This window comes from Nomascus leucogenys, chromosome 12 (assembly GCF_006542625.1).
Source record: "Nomascus leucogenys isolate Asia chromosome 12, Asia_NLE_v1, whole genome shotgun sequence".
Lineage (NCBI taxonomy): Eukaryota > Metazoa > Chordata > Mammalia > Primates > Hylobatidae > Nomascus > Nomascus leucogenys.
In genome coordinates this window covers 13221333-13237103 of record NC_044392.1, presented here as the reverse complement: position 1 = coordinate 13237103, position 15771 = coordinate 13221333, and the positions used below count along the sequence as shown (strand labels likewise).

Sequence of the window (15771 nt, the reverse complement as noted above, 5' to 3'; positions counted from 1 at the left end):
CTCTCTCTTTCTTCACCGAGTCTCATGGCTTCTATCTGTGTTCTCTCTGCATGGGTTAGTTTGGGCTTCCTCACGGCATGGCTACCTTGAGGCAGTCTCACTACTTCACACAGCAGCCCCAGACTGCAGGGAAACTTTCCAGTGATTGAGGTGGAAGCTGCCTAAGCATTTTTGCAGTAGTCTTGAAGGGCAGGGATGGTGACAGAGACTTAGTCTTGATGGTAGGTATGTCAAAGTCACAGTGAAAGAAGAGCATATGAGATGGGAGATAGTGTTGCAACCCATCACAGGAAAATACACTCTGCCACAATTGGTGTTAGGCTGAACCTGGAAAAGGGTTCCCTGGGAAAGGGAGAGGGAACTGTATTCTCAAAGGCAAGGTGCATTTTGAGCAATGGCACCAAGAATATCTGGAGGTAGCAGTGGGAGTGAGTAGTCCTGGGTGATCTCAGATATACCTGGAGGAAAGTACTGTCATCCCATCTCTCAGTACAAGAAACTGAGGCTCAGAAAGGTTTAATAACTCATCCAAAGTTATAGTGCTAATAGCTGGCAGAACTGAGCCTTTCTATGAGGCATGGGCTGCTGGGTGTGCCATAAGTATATGTGGCATACTCCACCCTAGTGTTTACCTGTGGCCTCAGGTATTTGGCTCGCCAGCTGTGGAAGTGTTGGTCAGGATAGAGAGTTAGGTAGTAGTTGTGTCTGCCAGACTTTCTCTTCCTTGTCCTCTGAAGTATCACCATCACAGCTTCATCTCTGTTGGGGGTTAGGGGAATGGCAGTTGGTTTGATTTGGTTCCTAGTCTTGAGCAATCGCCTGCAGGGTGACAAGTCATCCAGAGGTATGGTTAAAGGCCTGCTCCTCCTCACCTCTAGGTGGGCTGGATAGGCTGAATATGCTAGCACAGGCTTCGAAACTCTGGGTTTTCTGAAAGTTGCAGAGCAGCCTATTCTGTCTGCAGCCTGAGCTGGGTTCTAGCCGTTTAGCCCAACCACAGCCCTTCCCACTGTGTGTCCACTCCACTCTCAGGGTCCTGGTAGGTAGTATATGGGTGGGCAGAGACACCATAGCAGCTGCTGAGGCCTCTTTCCTCTTTGAAGGATCTGATGCTGCAGCCGATGAGGGCTACTTCATCTATTAAACCCAATACACTTGTCGCAGCTGCTAAGCCCCCGTAAGCCGCCGGGTGCCGTGTTTGTGATGGGACTGACAGTGCATGGAGGAGGCTGATTATACACGATTCCATTTCGCGGGCCCAGCAATGTAATTTCACAGGGCGATCAGCGTTTGCATGTAATAGCAGGCTGTGCTGAGGTGTCAGAATATTAAAGGCGCTAATGGCAAAGCTCCCTGTTACACAGGGGGCCACCCGCCGCGCCTACAGCAGGGCTATGCGGCAGGCCCGTCGCAGATGGCTGGCCACTAAGCTAATGGGGCAGCAGCCAAGGCGGGCAGAGCCACGAGAGGGGAGAGCCAGCCGGGAGCAGCTCGGCACCTGCTTCCCTGCGCATGGAAATTGCAGCAGCCCAGGGGAAGGGAAGCGTGCGTGCCTGCCTGGCACAGGGCTGAGGTGGTTTGGCTTGGTAGGCCCAGCATCTTTCACCTCAGCCAGCTCCACCTGTCCCTGTGGCTCGCATCAGTACCTGCCCTGGACAGGACTCAGGAGCTCCTCAGTCATCCTCCTACCTGCCGCACCCTCTGGCTGCGAACCCCAGGGGCTAGGTGCTGACTCTGCATAGCTGGGCAGGTGGACCCTGATGGCTGAGAGAGATGCAGCCAAAGAAGTGGCACCCAGAGGATTTGGAAGCAGCTTTGGGAAACGGGCTTGGGCACAAGCTCTTGGAGAGAGCTCTTAAATCAGATTCCTGCCCCACACTGATGAAGATCAGAAAGCTTCTGGGCCCCATACCCCCATTCCCCCAAGCTGGCAGGAGAGGGAAGGGAGCAGTGAGAGGGAGCAGGCAGGAGTAAAGAGATGGACACAAGGCCCCTTGATGCCATGTTGCTGCCAGATACGCAGAGTCGAGAGGCAGTGCCTTAAGATGTGGCTCCCCTCTCTAATTTGGCTGTCCCAGCCACACCCAAGCCTTTATTGTGCTTGCTCATGCCACTTTCCGTTGTCCTTGCTGTGCCTTCTGTCTGGAATGTTGTACTCCCCTGCCACCTGTCAAACTGTCCCAGCCTGCCAGTACCACTCCCTCCAGGAAGCTTTCCTAGCCTCCTCCAATCTCACCAGGGTCTGCTTGTCTTCATTGTCCCCTGTAGGCAATCCAAAGGGCTCAGCCTTGCTGATCCTCCTGCTCTGATGGGTCTCTGAGTGCCAGCCTTGGCTCCTCAGCCGGAATCTCTGAGACATAGCCCATGACACCTCACCCTGATCAGGACTCCCAGGAAGGTCTCTGCTGAGATTTGTAGACAGATACAATCTCTTAAGGAGGGCAAATGGAGGGAGCAAGTAATGGAAGGGTGGCAGTCACCTGAGGGCAAGTCCGATGCATTTGTGGCATGCCAGCATATATGCGCTTGGGCCACTCCATGGCCTGCATATCTTGTGGGGAGAGGCATGGGCTTTAAAAGTGAGTGGTGGGCACAGATGAGTACAGGTGCAGAGGGGTAGCAGGTGTGAGGATCCAGACCATATGTTGGCAGGAGCACAGTTTGCTGTGGGACCACCTATGTTTTGTGGGCAGCTATCTGCGTCTGTTGGCTGTGCCTAAGCAGTACCCAAGATGGCAGGAGCTGGGGGGAGCATGAGGTGCTGGGCCCTGGTACTATGCCTAGGGTGGCCCCGTGAGGCTAGTGGTCACATCTGAAGGTTAGGCTCTGCAGGTGCATGTGTCAGTAGCTGGGGAAGACGTGCCAGGGCTCTCAGCAGGGCCAACAGCGGGAGAGCCCAGGCTGAGGGAGAGCAGTTTTAATTAACCGTTTTTAATATCATTTTGGACTTTGGCTGGTATGTGAAGGTCCCGCTGGAAGCAGCATTTGTAAAAATTAAATCCCTCTTATTAGGAGCTTGGCAGACCCATGTGCATGCGCCACCCCCTCCCCCACCCCATGCCCCCCTCCCCCCCCAGGAAGTGCTGGATGAGGCCATGTCACAGCAGCAATTGGTTATCACACCTTATCTGGGAATATGAAACTGTGCGGCATGACACCCACGGCCGCAGTGGAGATGCCAATTCATCTCGCCCTCGCTCTGACAAGCCAGACTGCCCTTCCTGAAAGGCATCCGTCAGGCAGGACCGGGTTGCCGCCTTGCCTGGCAACTCTGCTTTCCTGCCAGGGGCCCAGCTTTCCCTGGTCCAGCCTGGCCCTCCTGGGCTCTGCTGTCCTCCATCCCCCTTTCACACGTCCCAGTCTGTGGAAGATCTTGGGGAGTCATAATTACAATAATAATCTAATCACGGTGACACGGCAGGGCAAGCATCTAATGTTATCTGAAGTGGTCTTCCCGCTTAGCTGCGATAAGACTCAGGATGACGTGCAGATAACGTTGAGCTGCCCTGTCCCCGAGCCATAAGCAGAGCGGAGGGGCCTCAGCAGCCCTGCCGCCCGCCCGTCGCTTTAAGCCGGGAAGCGGCAGCACCTGCTAATGCAAGTGTTTAATATTTGATGGGCTGGGATAAAGCAGGATCACCTTCGAATTGAATTGAGTGTCAGCCGAGAATCTATTACTGAAATTCGGGTGTGATTTGACAGCAAAGTAGACGATGTTATTCTTCACTAGTTACTGCAATCTTCTCCCCGACATCACTTAAATATTTTTTTCTTTGCTTGAGTAAACACACATTATCCTTCTTTTTTCCCCCTTCCTTCCCTTTTTCCTTTTTAGAGGGGAAAAAAACCCATCCAGCTCGCCTTCTCCAGGCTGATAGAGTAGATTGTTATTTCTTTATTTGTCCTATTAAATGGAATTTCTGATCGTTTAATCCGGCCTTTGTAAGTGATTTTAAAGTACTTGAAAGGCGGCCGCCACTGCTCTCTGGCCCACTGCGCTCCAGCCTCAGCCCTGACCAGGTTCAGCGGCTCCTCTGGCTATGCACCGCCCACTGGCTGCTTCCCTCACTGCCTCCATCCCAGCTCTGCCCTGGCTCTGGGCCAGCATCTTCTTCCCTGTCCTTGAGCCTCACACTCAGCCCCTGATTTGTGGGTTCAGCTGTGGCCTGGGAAAGGGTGGGGGAAGGCTGGCTGGGAAGTTGGGCTGTGGCTGGTACCTCTGCGGTCAAGGAGAATGGCTTTAGAGGGTGGTAAGGTTTAAGTACCCTCTCTCCTAGTCTCCTAGTACCCATGGGGCTGGAGTGTTGGTTCCTGCAGCTAGAAAGGAAGGGTGGACACAGCATCTGGGCCCTGGGCCCTGGCACAGATGCTGTGTGCAGCCTCCCATTTTGTGTTTCTGACCCTGTGCTGGGCCCTCTCCCCTGCGTGTTAGTGGGATGGAGACCTCCTGGGACTAGCAAAGGGCTGGACCACTGCAGTGCTCATCTACTCACAGCTGGCAGTCACTTTGGTTCCATCACTGGACCCCCTATCCAACTTGTAGAAACTCACCCAAGCTTCATTCTGACCACTGCCCTGTACGCTGTCCTGCCACTGGTAGAAGGGCAGCCTGGTGTTTGGGGACTTCTAAAGTGAGGGGATGGGTAATGTTTGAAGGCCCAACTAGCTACCAGGCCTACCAGGAGAAGCCCAGGATTTGGTTAACAGGCTGAGCAGGAATTAAATCCTATTTGGCTACTTCATAGTGATCTAACCTATGTTAAGTCTCTTCTTTCTGGGCCTCAGTTTCCTCATCTGTGGCATCAGGTCAGTCATGGCTAAAAGCGACTGTGAGGGAAGGCTCTGCCCCTGCCCTGCCATGTGTCCCCCCCCAGGTGGAGGTTGCTGGCAGCCAGGTGGTGAGGGAAGGGGATGGAGGGGGGGCAATGGAGTACTGGGGCCTGAGCAGATCGATGCCCCCAGCACTTCCTTCCCCATCCCCAGGAAAACAATTAAGTACAGATCGATGGGTGGCCGCTTTGAATATGCATAAGTGAGCACTTGACCTTCAGCAGAGCATCTGCGCCCCCCACCACCACACACACACACACACACACACACACACACTCTCTCTCTCTCTCTCTCACACACACATACATACACACACACGCCCCTTGTACTCCCCTCCCAGCTGCTTGAGTTGACCAAGTGACCTTACTCCTCTCCTCAGTTGAGCCACCACAAAGCTCCCAGGTCCTTCCGTAGCCTGGCCTGCTTGTGGTCAAAAGCACCTTGACCATGGCACCTTGCTGACCAGCTCTCACTTCAACATTTCTGTCTGTGAGGTGCAGTTTGGATGCACTGGTTTCCAAGGTTCTGCCTGAGGCTAGTCTTTGTGAACAGTAATATTGTGAGGAGGAGGCTGGGGGCTCCTGAAAGGGGAGATCCTAAGGAGGGGTGCAAGGTCCAGGTATGCCCTTGTGAGAGGAGGGCTCCTGAGAAGGAGGAGCCTCGTGAACGGGAACTCCTTAGAGAGGAGTCCTGGTGAGGGGCACCCGTTGAGGGCCAGGGACTCAGATGGGGAGAAGCCCAGGAGAAAAGGCACTCTGGAGAAGGAAGGGACTTTCTGCTGGGTCGGGGGAGGACCTGGGTGGAGAAGGGACTCTCACGAGATGGCATTATGAAAGGGATTCCTTGTTGGAAAGATTTGGAGGGTGGGGGGAAGACCTTGTGCGTGGGGTTGGTTCAGAGGGTCAGGGCCTCCGTTAACCACTTGCCTCCTGTCTTCCAGGCTTACAGCTTCGCCATGGGCTGCTGGCCCAAGAATGGACTTCTAGACATGAACAAGGGCCTCAGCCTGCAACACATAGGCCGGCCCCACAGCGGCATTGGTCAGTCCCTTCGCATATTCCCCCGGCAGCTCCATCCATCATCCCTTGCCCGCATGCCCCAGTCCCCAGGCACACAGAGAGTTTCCATGGCTCATTCAGTGCCCCAACAGGGCTCTCTACATAGCTGGGGGGATGGCAGAAGGGGGGTGGAATGAGAAAATTACTGAATGGGACCACTGGAAGGCACCACTCAAAGTGGTATTTTGGAGGAGGCTGGGGTCTGGGCTTTCGGTGAGTCACAGGTGGCCTTGGACTCAGGCCAAGGTCCCCCCTCACTGGCTGCATCTCTAGTGGGCAGTGTCCTCAGTGGGTGGGGACATGTCAGCTTACCCACCCGCCATGGAGCTGGAGGAGGCTGTTTAATATTGTGTCAAGTCTGTGGCCACTAAACTGGACGATCAATGGGAGTTAAGGAGATGAATTATTTAAACCTCACCAGCTTTTAATTAGTCGGGGTCCTTCTGACCGATGACTCCGTCCACAGGGTATTGACTCCCCCGCAGGAGCAGCAGCCTCCATTGAGCGGTGCCTGGGTTGAGGGGGGCCACTCGGGGTACCAAATGGGGGTATACCCTCAAGGGGATTCTTGTTTGGAAGGAAACTGGAGTGGCTATGATTCCAGGCAGTTGGAGGCTCTGTTAGTTTCTGATCTATCAGTATGAATATGTTATCTGTCTATCTGTGTGTCTGCATATGTGTGACACCTTTAGCTGTATGTCTCTGTGTCAGACTGAGAGTATAATGTGTCCATGATTATACATGTCTGTTGGGGAGCGTGTAACGGTGTATCTGTATTTTTCTGAGGGCATGAGTCTGTGTGGAAGCAGCTACCAGTCTGTGTGTGTATCTGTCAGGTGTGTCTGTTCAGTTCTGTATATCTTACTTTGTTTGCATATGCACATGTGTGCATGCAGATGCTCTCAGGTAGGGCACCTGACCAAGCATAGGCCTTGTTCCAAGTGGGGAAGAGCCAGAGTGTCTCTGGGCAGTGCGCTGACATTACCACAGCCTGTGAGCCTTTGGGGTCGCATCATTGTGGGGGGGACTGGAGAGAGAATACCAGTCACCTCCTTCATAGTAGACCCCTTATCCATTCCAGACATTCACTGGTGCCTTCTGGGTGCTGGGCGTGCTAAGTAGAAGTTTCTGTTCTCAGTGAGCTCACATCCTGGGAAGAGACAGGGACTGAAATAGGTGCTTGCCACCCAGGGTACTAAGGGCTGTGATAGAAAACACCCGGGTTGCCCCAAAGGTGGTTTTCCCTCTCCTCAGTTGCCAAGTAGCTTCTACTTTTTAGTTACCTCTCACTAAGAGGTAGTGATATGGGGGCATCTCACCCCAGGAGGGATGCCCTCATATTCTTATTGGGACATTTCAAGGGTTTCCCAGGGCCCAGGCTAAGAGGAAGTGACCAACAGGCCTGGGGAACTGGGGGTACTCCACCATAACTGCTGTTCCCTCTCATAGATGTTTTCCAAACAATCTAGAGAAGATGCCAAACCCAGCAGGGTAATATGCTTGGGAGGTCAGCAGGAAGTTTCCTAGAGAAGAGGACACTTGAATTGGGATCTCTGAAGGATGAATAGGAGTTTGCTGGGCAGAAAAATGGGGGAAGGGTATTTTAGGTAGGAGGACTCAGTAGAAAGGCCTGTGGGCATGAGAAACCCAGTGTGTTGAGGACAAGTTCAGACACCTACAAGAAGCTTCCCATGACTGGAGTGGCAAATTTGGGTTAGGAAACAGCTAGAAAATAAACAGAGACATAAGCAAGGCCTTGAATGCCTGGTTAAAGGGTGTGGACTTTTCCTGCCGTTTTGAGGAGACACAGGAGGTTTGTGAGTGAGAGAATGATGTGATCAAAGCTCTGATTCAGAATCAATGAGGCAGTTTGTGTTGCACAAAACTAGTTCTTAGTAGATGCTCAATAAATGCATATGGGTGGTTGAATGAATGAGTAGGTGAGTAAATGAATCAATGAAAGAGTGATGGGAAAGGGAGGAACCAAAGAGGACCAGTGAGAAGACTGGCATTGGTCCAGGGAAGGAAGAACTGGCTGGGGGCTAGGGATAGCCTGGGTTAATGCACCCCACATATACTTTATCTGGGTGCCTGTTCTATCATCTGTCCCAGGGTGTGTGTGTGAGAAGGGGTTCCTTGTTCCCACTCTTTGTGCTTCTTGAGATTCAGCAATGCCCCTGTTGTCTGTTCACCTGTTGACCCTAGGTTAGGACCTCTGAGGTATCCCCTCCTTTTTCAGAGAAGAAGGTTTCTTTATCTGGCTGGGCCCCATGGGGCAGCCCAAGGCTCTGAGTGACAATGGAGTAAGGGCTTTGGAGCCAGAAGTAGTTCTGGTTCTTCCACCCAGAACCCTGTGACCTTAGATGAAGGACAATGCCACCTGCCTCTCTGGGTTGCTGGGAAGGCTTGGTGAGTCCCCTGGGGAAAGTATTCATGCAGTGCTGGGCACACCATGGGGCTGAAGGGGCTCCCTCCTCTGTTGCCAGCACCAGGGGCTCCCCAGGACACTGGGCTTCTTGACACTTGGTCTTTGTAGTCTTTGAATGAAGAGGGCTGCCCTGCCACCTCCAGGCTGGCTCTGAGGTGTGAGTGAGGGTGCTTGGAAGGGAGGGAGGATGCAGGGCATTAATTGGGCTAGGAGAGGCGGGGAAGGGGAGGCGTGGGTTTTGAGCAGTGAGGTTAATGGCCCTCGCACCAAAGAGACAGCTTTAATGAGCTTCAACTGGCGATGCCCTGAGTTACTGTGCGTGCTAAAAGGGTCGCGCTGTAAGAGTTTGATGTGGACTGCTTCCCAGCCCTGGGGGTCAGAGGTCAGCTCCTGTCACTGGCCACTCAGTCTGGTCCTTAGTGACATGGTGCTAATTAACTGTGAGGAGCTGCCAGCCTGGAGTGGGGAGTGGTATGTGTATTGGCTGGGGGGGGGTGAGGCAGCATTGGGTGGCTTCCAGGCAAGGGTGCTGCAGATCCCATAGCTGAGCCATGTCCAAGGTCTGCTCAGTCCTCCTGCAGTGCCACAGGGGTGTGGCATGCGTGGTGTGGAGGTGCTGAGAGAGCACAGAGGCAGACTTGGGGTGATGGGTGTGGGGAAGGGGCTCAGGCCATAGGGGAGGGGGCTACTAGGATGGTTGTGTGTGGGAAAGCTGTAGGAGTGTTTTGGGCAGGGGAGTTACATGGTCAGTGTTGGCTTCAGTCAGAGGATGCTCATAGTTTGTAGGGGAAGGACTAGTGAGGAGAGACTGCAGACAAGGAGGCTGAAGGGGAGGGGCAGCAAGGTAAGCAAGAGTGCATCGGCCCTGGAAACAGAGGTAGGACACCAGGCAAACTTTCTTTCATTCAGTACACACTACCTTGGACCTACCATATATCAGGAACCATGGTAGGTGCTAGAAATGTATTGGTAACGATGGCAGACACAGTGCTGTGCCCCCACAGAGCTCACAAATGGAGTTATGGGCTTGGCCCTGGGGACTGAGGGTGAAGTCAGGTTTAGGGATGGCCAAGGAGGGTCCGGAGGTGGTGCAGCACTGGACAGAAAGGCTGCTGGAGGCTTGTCAGTGTGACATCATAGTCAGGAGAGGGCACTTCCTCCTGGGGTAGCGGATTTGGCCTTGGGAGCCTGGTGAACAGCATGGTGCCAGAGCAGGTTGTGGTGAGTAGGGCCTGCATGCTTCTAGAACTGCTGACTCCAGGGCTGTCGATGGTCTCTGTCAGCATCCTTAGTTTGGACCACAGGCTCTGAGGGAGGGCATCCTCCACAGGGGACTGCTGAGTGGTCCTTCATTCATTTCAGCAAAGGGGCAGTAAGCACTCACATTATTTGGAAGCACTTTATGTTAACTAATTCAGTTTTCACAACAGTCTTATGAAGGCAGGCATCATCATTCCCATTTTATAGATGAAGAAACTGAGGCTCAGTGAAGTGAACTGCCTAAGGTCACACAGCCAGTTGGTTGAGGAGCCAGGATTCAAACCCAAGCCCATGTGAGTGCAGAGCCTGTGTTGTTATCACTGCGGAACTATGAAGCACCCTTTTGGTATTGGGCTTTGCGCTACCAATAGAGATGATGTGGAAGAAAACAAGCTCGCTTCCCTCATTTCCCTCAGCGTCAAGTGAAACATGCAGGCCTGAACAGAGCTTCAGCAGCAGCAGCCAAGGAAGAAAGCGAAGGCAGCATCACCACTCCCTCTCTGCTGCTGCAGTCACCCTGAGCCAGGGACCTGCAGCTGTTGGCATCTGACCTCCTTCTGGCCCTGACGGTTCTTTGTGATTTCAGTTCTCTACCTCATGGCCCAGGAAAGTTCTGCTAATCTTCCAGGGGCCACCCCCTCTGGGAATCTCGCCTAGCCCTCCCAGTATGAGTGTTCAAAACACATACTTGGGCCCTATTATAATTTGTCAGAGGTAGTGATCTGGCCGTACGTACTTGGGTTGTCTAAGGGCAGGGCCTGGGCCTCCTTCCCTTCTTTTTTGGAAATCTGCACAGGAAATGTCAGTAAAATCTCACCTGCTATTGTAACTTGGAGGCCCCACAGACTACTGCTGGTTTCAGCTGGCTAGGAGAGTAACTGGAACCTTCCCTGATGCCCGGCTGGGTGGTCCTGCCTAGGAGCTTGGCCCCTCTGCTCTGGGATGGAGAAGGATCCCGCTGAGGCTTGTGGTACAGGTGGCATGGCCAGAAACCAAGTGGACTCTCAAGAGCTTGCTACCCAGAACTGTTTGGCAAGAGAGCTGGGCTGGCAGGTGGCAGAGTGGGGGCCTGGGCCCCAGGGGGGCAGTGGGCTGGCCTGTGGTCTCCCCTGAAGGAGTGGGGTGTCTATCAAGAGTCCAGTCAGAACGCATTAGCTCTGTGACACGGATCTCATTAGTGCCCGTGAGAGGTGTCACTGCGGGAGAATCGTCGGCTCAGGGAGACGCTTGTACCAAAAGGAAGAAAGGACAGTGACAGCCTTTTCTCTGCCGCCTCTGCCGCCACGCTCACTGGGCTGCCCGCCCTCCTCCTCGTTGTGGGGGGGGTGGGGGTGCTGGCTAATGAGCTCGTCTGCAGTACAGCTTTGCCTTCCCTCCTTGAAGTTTCCCGGGTCCCTCTGAAGACCTCAGGCCCAGGATTAGCACACACCAAACGCCAGCCCCCCTCTTGCCCAGCAGGGAGTTCCTTCTGATCACCCTATTCCTGCTGCCATAGGCAAGGAAAGGGGGTGGTACCAAGATAGAGCCACTGTGGCCTGGGGGAGGGGGCCTTGCACCTCTGGGAAGCCTCAAGCCCCTCTGCATCCCTTGACAGAGTGACCATGTCCACCTCTCTGCAGAGGGTTCTTGCTTCCCAGAGCTGCAGTCTTCTCCTCCCATCCCCTTTCTCCATGACATCTAGCCTGGCAGTGTCCCCATTCCTGTGGGGGACCCCCACTCAAGGCAAGGAAGAATGTGAGGACCTTGGCTGAGGGTTTAGGAGGTAGCATTTAGATCTGATGGGATGTGGGACTTCCTGGCTCAGCTAGAGAGCCTCAGAATCAGGGAGGTTCATGAAGTCTTCTGGGCTTCAGATGACCTGTGTGGTGATGCATTGATGTGAGGCCTCTACAGACCTTGATGTCCTTCTCCCCATCTGTCCCGGAGAGGTAACTTGCCCGCCTCCACCAGCTTTGGCCACCTTCAGGGCTGGGAGGGGAGAAGTCAGCCCACCTGCCTTATGGGGAAGGGCAGAGCACAGTAGAGTGTTTGCTTCCCCAACACTACTGCCCCCTCCCATCCAGTTCTTTCTGGTGTGGCCCTAAGAAAGTGAGAAGCCAGGCAGATGGATGGTCATGAGAAGGGTTAACTCTCCCGTCATTGACAGGGTCTGCACTGGCCTGCCTGGATAGTGCCTGGGAAGAGGGTGCTGGCTCCTTCCTCCCTGAGCTGACCCCCTTGGAGCCCAGAGACATCTGAGGAATTGGTTCTTGCCAGACACCAGACTATTCTTCAGTAACAACCATAGATGGAAGAATGGCTAGATGGGTGGGTGAGTTGATGGACAGATGGATGGAGGAAGGTTCTCCTGTATGTATGTATGTATGTATGTATGTATGTATGTATGTATGTATGTATTATGTGTGTTTGATTCTTCAGGAAGTACAATCTTTGTTTCCCCACCTTCCTAGCCCCAGGCCCCGGCCTCGCCTCCCCTTGTCTCTCTCTGTATCTCCTGTCAAACCATTGCAGACTTAAGTGACAAAGAAATCAGAAAGACAGATCAATGCCGGCCAAATTAGCACTTGCAGATAGACTGTGCGGGGATGTCAGCGCCCTGACCCCTGGTGATCTTGCAGCCTCCGCTGCTGATATTATGCAAATTGCATCCATCTGGCAGGACCCGCATGTTGGCTGCTCCTACTCAGAGGAGTAATGGGCTGGGGGTGGGCGGGAGTGTTACAGCAAGAGTCAGTGAAGTGTGTGCGTGTGTGTGCATGTGTGAGCATGTGTTTGAGTGTGTGTGAGGGCGTGCGGTGCCCACCAAGCACTGGGCGGTGATTGAGTGATTGACAGGGCAGATAAGGGACTGCATTGGATTCCTTTGGGCTGGGGGATTAGGAGCAGCCACAGATGGGAGATAACTGGACTTCATTTCAGTTTATTTTCCTCCTTATCCCCTCTCCCCACCTTCACTCCCCGAAAACACAATATCTGTAGTTTGTGTTTTCATCAATATTTGCAAGTCATTACCACTGGTTTAAGGTGAGAGACAATGTCAGGGCCCAGACCAGGCTAGCCCCTCCCCCAGTTCCTGGTACCCTGAGAATCAATCCCTAGAGCGGCACAGACAGCCTTCACTCCAGTGGCATTCACAGCAGCCCCTCCTTTCAGGCCCACGGTACTCATGGGACAATCCACACCTCATGGGCTAGCCCTGCTGACCTACCCCATCTGACCTAATGCCAGCTGACATTCCTTAGGCTGGGCCCTGCCCTTCACCTGCAGCTACTGTGGGACATCCTTCCCTATGCTTTGGCTCCAGCATAGGTGCTCTGTCCTCAGTATTAGCTGTGCTCCCTGGGGCTGCCCCTACCCTTCTGCAGGGTTCTGGACCCTTCCTCTTAGCTCCTCCCATCCTGGACACTACTGACCAGGCCTAGGCCCCACTGGGCAAAGTGGGGCCTGTGGCCTGCAGAGAGGGGAATTTGTTTGGTCTGGTCTGAATCACACCAGTGTCATTCTACATTTGCTGAGGGCCAGGTATTAGTACAGAGGGCTTTATGTCTGTTCTCTCATTGAATTCTCAAACCCCGTGATAAGGGCTGTCATCTCTACTGAATGTGAGGAAGCCGAGGGTCCAGAAGGTTGTCATGACCGAGAGCTGCTCAGCAAGGAAGTGAGAGAGCAGGAATTTGAACACATCTCTCCTAGTCTAGGGTTGGAGTTCTTCACCACCATGAGTACTGCTTTCCTTCCATTCCACCAGCTGCAGACACATGACATGTCACCACGCCTGGATCCATTTAAGAGAGCCATCCTTGTACCGTAGGCAGAGAAGTTCATTCAGCTACTAGCCTGTGAACACAGACCCTGACTCAGACCTCCTACTAGGCTAAACCAGGCCAAAGGGGACTGGAATCAAATAGGCCCTGCTCCCAGGAACTGTGTGTCTGAGACAGTTGGGCTGTAGCAAGAAGGACACACAGAGGACAGAATGTACCCAGCAGCTGAGCCAGCGCAGGAGTGTGTCCCAGCACACGGCCTCCAGGCCCATGTAGCTCAAGGAGGGGCTGGTGTAGCCCAAGCCAGCCTGCTGTGGTGGCTGAGGGTATAGCTGTCCCAGAGGCCCCTCCAAAACTGGGTCCCTGCTGTACCCTCCCACCAGGCAGGGCTGGGAGCTGGGAGTGCTGGGGACATGTCCGGGGACACGTGTGCAAGGGGAGCTTGTCCTAATGAGGAGAACATGGCTGCTAGTTAGGCAAGGGGCGGGCGGGGAGCCGCAGAGCTGATTGAAGGCAGGGGCAGGGGTCAGACAATTAGGCCCAGATCCTGCCGTTTGATGTGAGTTCTGAGGCCTCAAAGCCTCCCTTCAGCCGGCTCCCTCCACTCCCTCCTCTCCCTCCTCTTTCCTTTCTTCTTCTGCCCAAAGGCAGGAAGGATGGAAACGCTTACACTCACTGTTACTATTATTAAACCCTGCGGCAGGCCAGCCAGACCCCAGGATTCCTGCCCACAGGGGGCACCCCAGGCCCCCAGGAGGTTCCTTGGGCCCCAGAGGCAACATCTGGCCAGAGGCCAAGGCCAGGCCAGCTGAGCCCCAGGGCAGGGTAACCCTGCCCCTCTTGCTTCTGAGGCAGGAGAGTGAATGGGGCTGCCCAGCGAGAATTTGGGCTCTGGACTCTGGGCTCTCAGGGCCATATCCCAGGCCTGCATTAACTATCACCTTCTGCAGCCACTTAGTTCTTTTCTGTCCTGGCCTGGGGCTGAGGGTTGAGGGCGTGATTCTTCATGCTCATATCCCATCACACAGTGATCTGCAGCAGTCACATCAAGACCTTTTGCCACAAGATGGAGATAACGTAGAGCCTTGCAGCCCTACAGCACTGTCACACACCCCAGAGCAGACCCCCACACCAGATATCATAGCCACACATACCATCACAGGCCATACCCACAGGGTCTTGCACATAAGCACCTACTGTCCCCTGCCACAGAGCCCTGAGTTCTTAAGCCCCTCTCCCAGAATAGCTAAGAATAGCAGTTAGATCTTATGTCCAGGGCTGGGGGTTACCAGGCCCCTTCCAGTCTCCCACCCTAGGAAATAAGCCTAGAGAGTTGGTAGTGACCAGGGAGTGGGAGGAAGCTGGATTGGGTGGGGAGGGGGCAGCAGTGGGGAGAGGGAGGGTGGGAGCAGAGATAAATGTTAGCTCATTTCTTCCGTAATTAGTTACTCCCTCATCCCCGCGTTGTAATTGTGAACAAGCTGTAATGTTTAATTAGTCTGTAAATGAAACCCCAATTTCATAATGGCCTGGCTGACAGGGCTAAGTGAGCAGGGGAGGAGGAGGAGGGAACTCTTCCTCCCCTCCTCCTGCAGGGTAGATGCAGGCTGTGGGATCACCTCCTTTTCCTTTCAGCCCCAGTCTGGCCTCTGTTGGGGGAGGCTATGTGATGGGGTTCAGTCCTATACTCTCGCTGTGAATATCCCTTCCATGGGCCCATCTTACCAGAGGAAGGGGAGAGGAGGCTCTCAGGCATCCTTCCTGCCTCCCCGTCACTCTTGGGTTGGGATAGGACAGTCAGCCCAACCCAGACGCTTCTGGTGGGAGAGGCTGACTCCGTTGGCCAGGCCCTGTGATCTCCGCAACGATGATGCTTCCTCCCTGGAGGCCTTTGCTTGGAACCTGGCACCTCAAGATCTGGCCCTATACACCGAAAGGAGCCGGTGATTGGTTTAGGCCCCTCCCCGACCTGTCCCGTCCCACTGCTAGGCGGGATCTAGCGCTGCGCTGACACCCAGGCCGGCCCTTACTCTCCGCAGGGATTATCACTGCAGCCTGCGATAAACCGGAGCTGCCGCAGGGGGGAGCCCCGGGCCCCGCGGCTGCCTCATTGGTCTCTCCTTGTCTCCCCCACAACATCCTCATTGCCTGCACACGCCCCCGCCCCGCCTGCTGCAGCCATAAATCTCAATTTACGAGGGTGGCTCTGGTGGGGGAGGGAGGCAGCACCGCTAATGATGGCTCCTCAGCTGGATTTTTCATGTTGCACAGTCATAAATTTTTAAGAACAGCATGGACAGCACGTTAGCGAGTTATCGAGGCTGCCTCCGTGCTGGCTGCCTGGCTCCAAGAGAGAAGAGCAGAGGCCGTGTAGGGCCGAGGAGGTATTCTGGGGCAGGAGTGAGGCAGGGCAACCAGAGGAGTCTAAGGC

The 15771-nt window shown here is 54.2% G+C and overlaps 1 protein-coding gene across 7 annotated transcripts in view; it reads left to right on the top strand.

Annotated features, from left to right (window-relative positions):
- ERI3 (ERI1 exoribonuclease family member 3) overlaps window positions 1–15771 on the top strand; it is a 132673-nt gene that overhangs the window by 100078 nt on the left and 16824 nt on the right. For 5 of the 7 annotated variants that reach the window (XM_030823758.1, XM_012511397.2, XM_003278639.3 and 2 more), the window contains one exon: window positions 5771–5870. The exons of the other annotated variants lie outside the window; for them this stretch is intronic. In XM_030823758.1, coding sequence (XP_030679618.1) covers window positions 5771–5870 — 100 coding nt within the window. The remainder of the gene's footprint in view (window positions 1–5770; window positions 5871–15771) is intronic. 7 annotated transcript variants of the gene reach the window in all.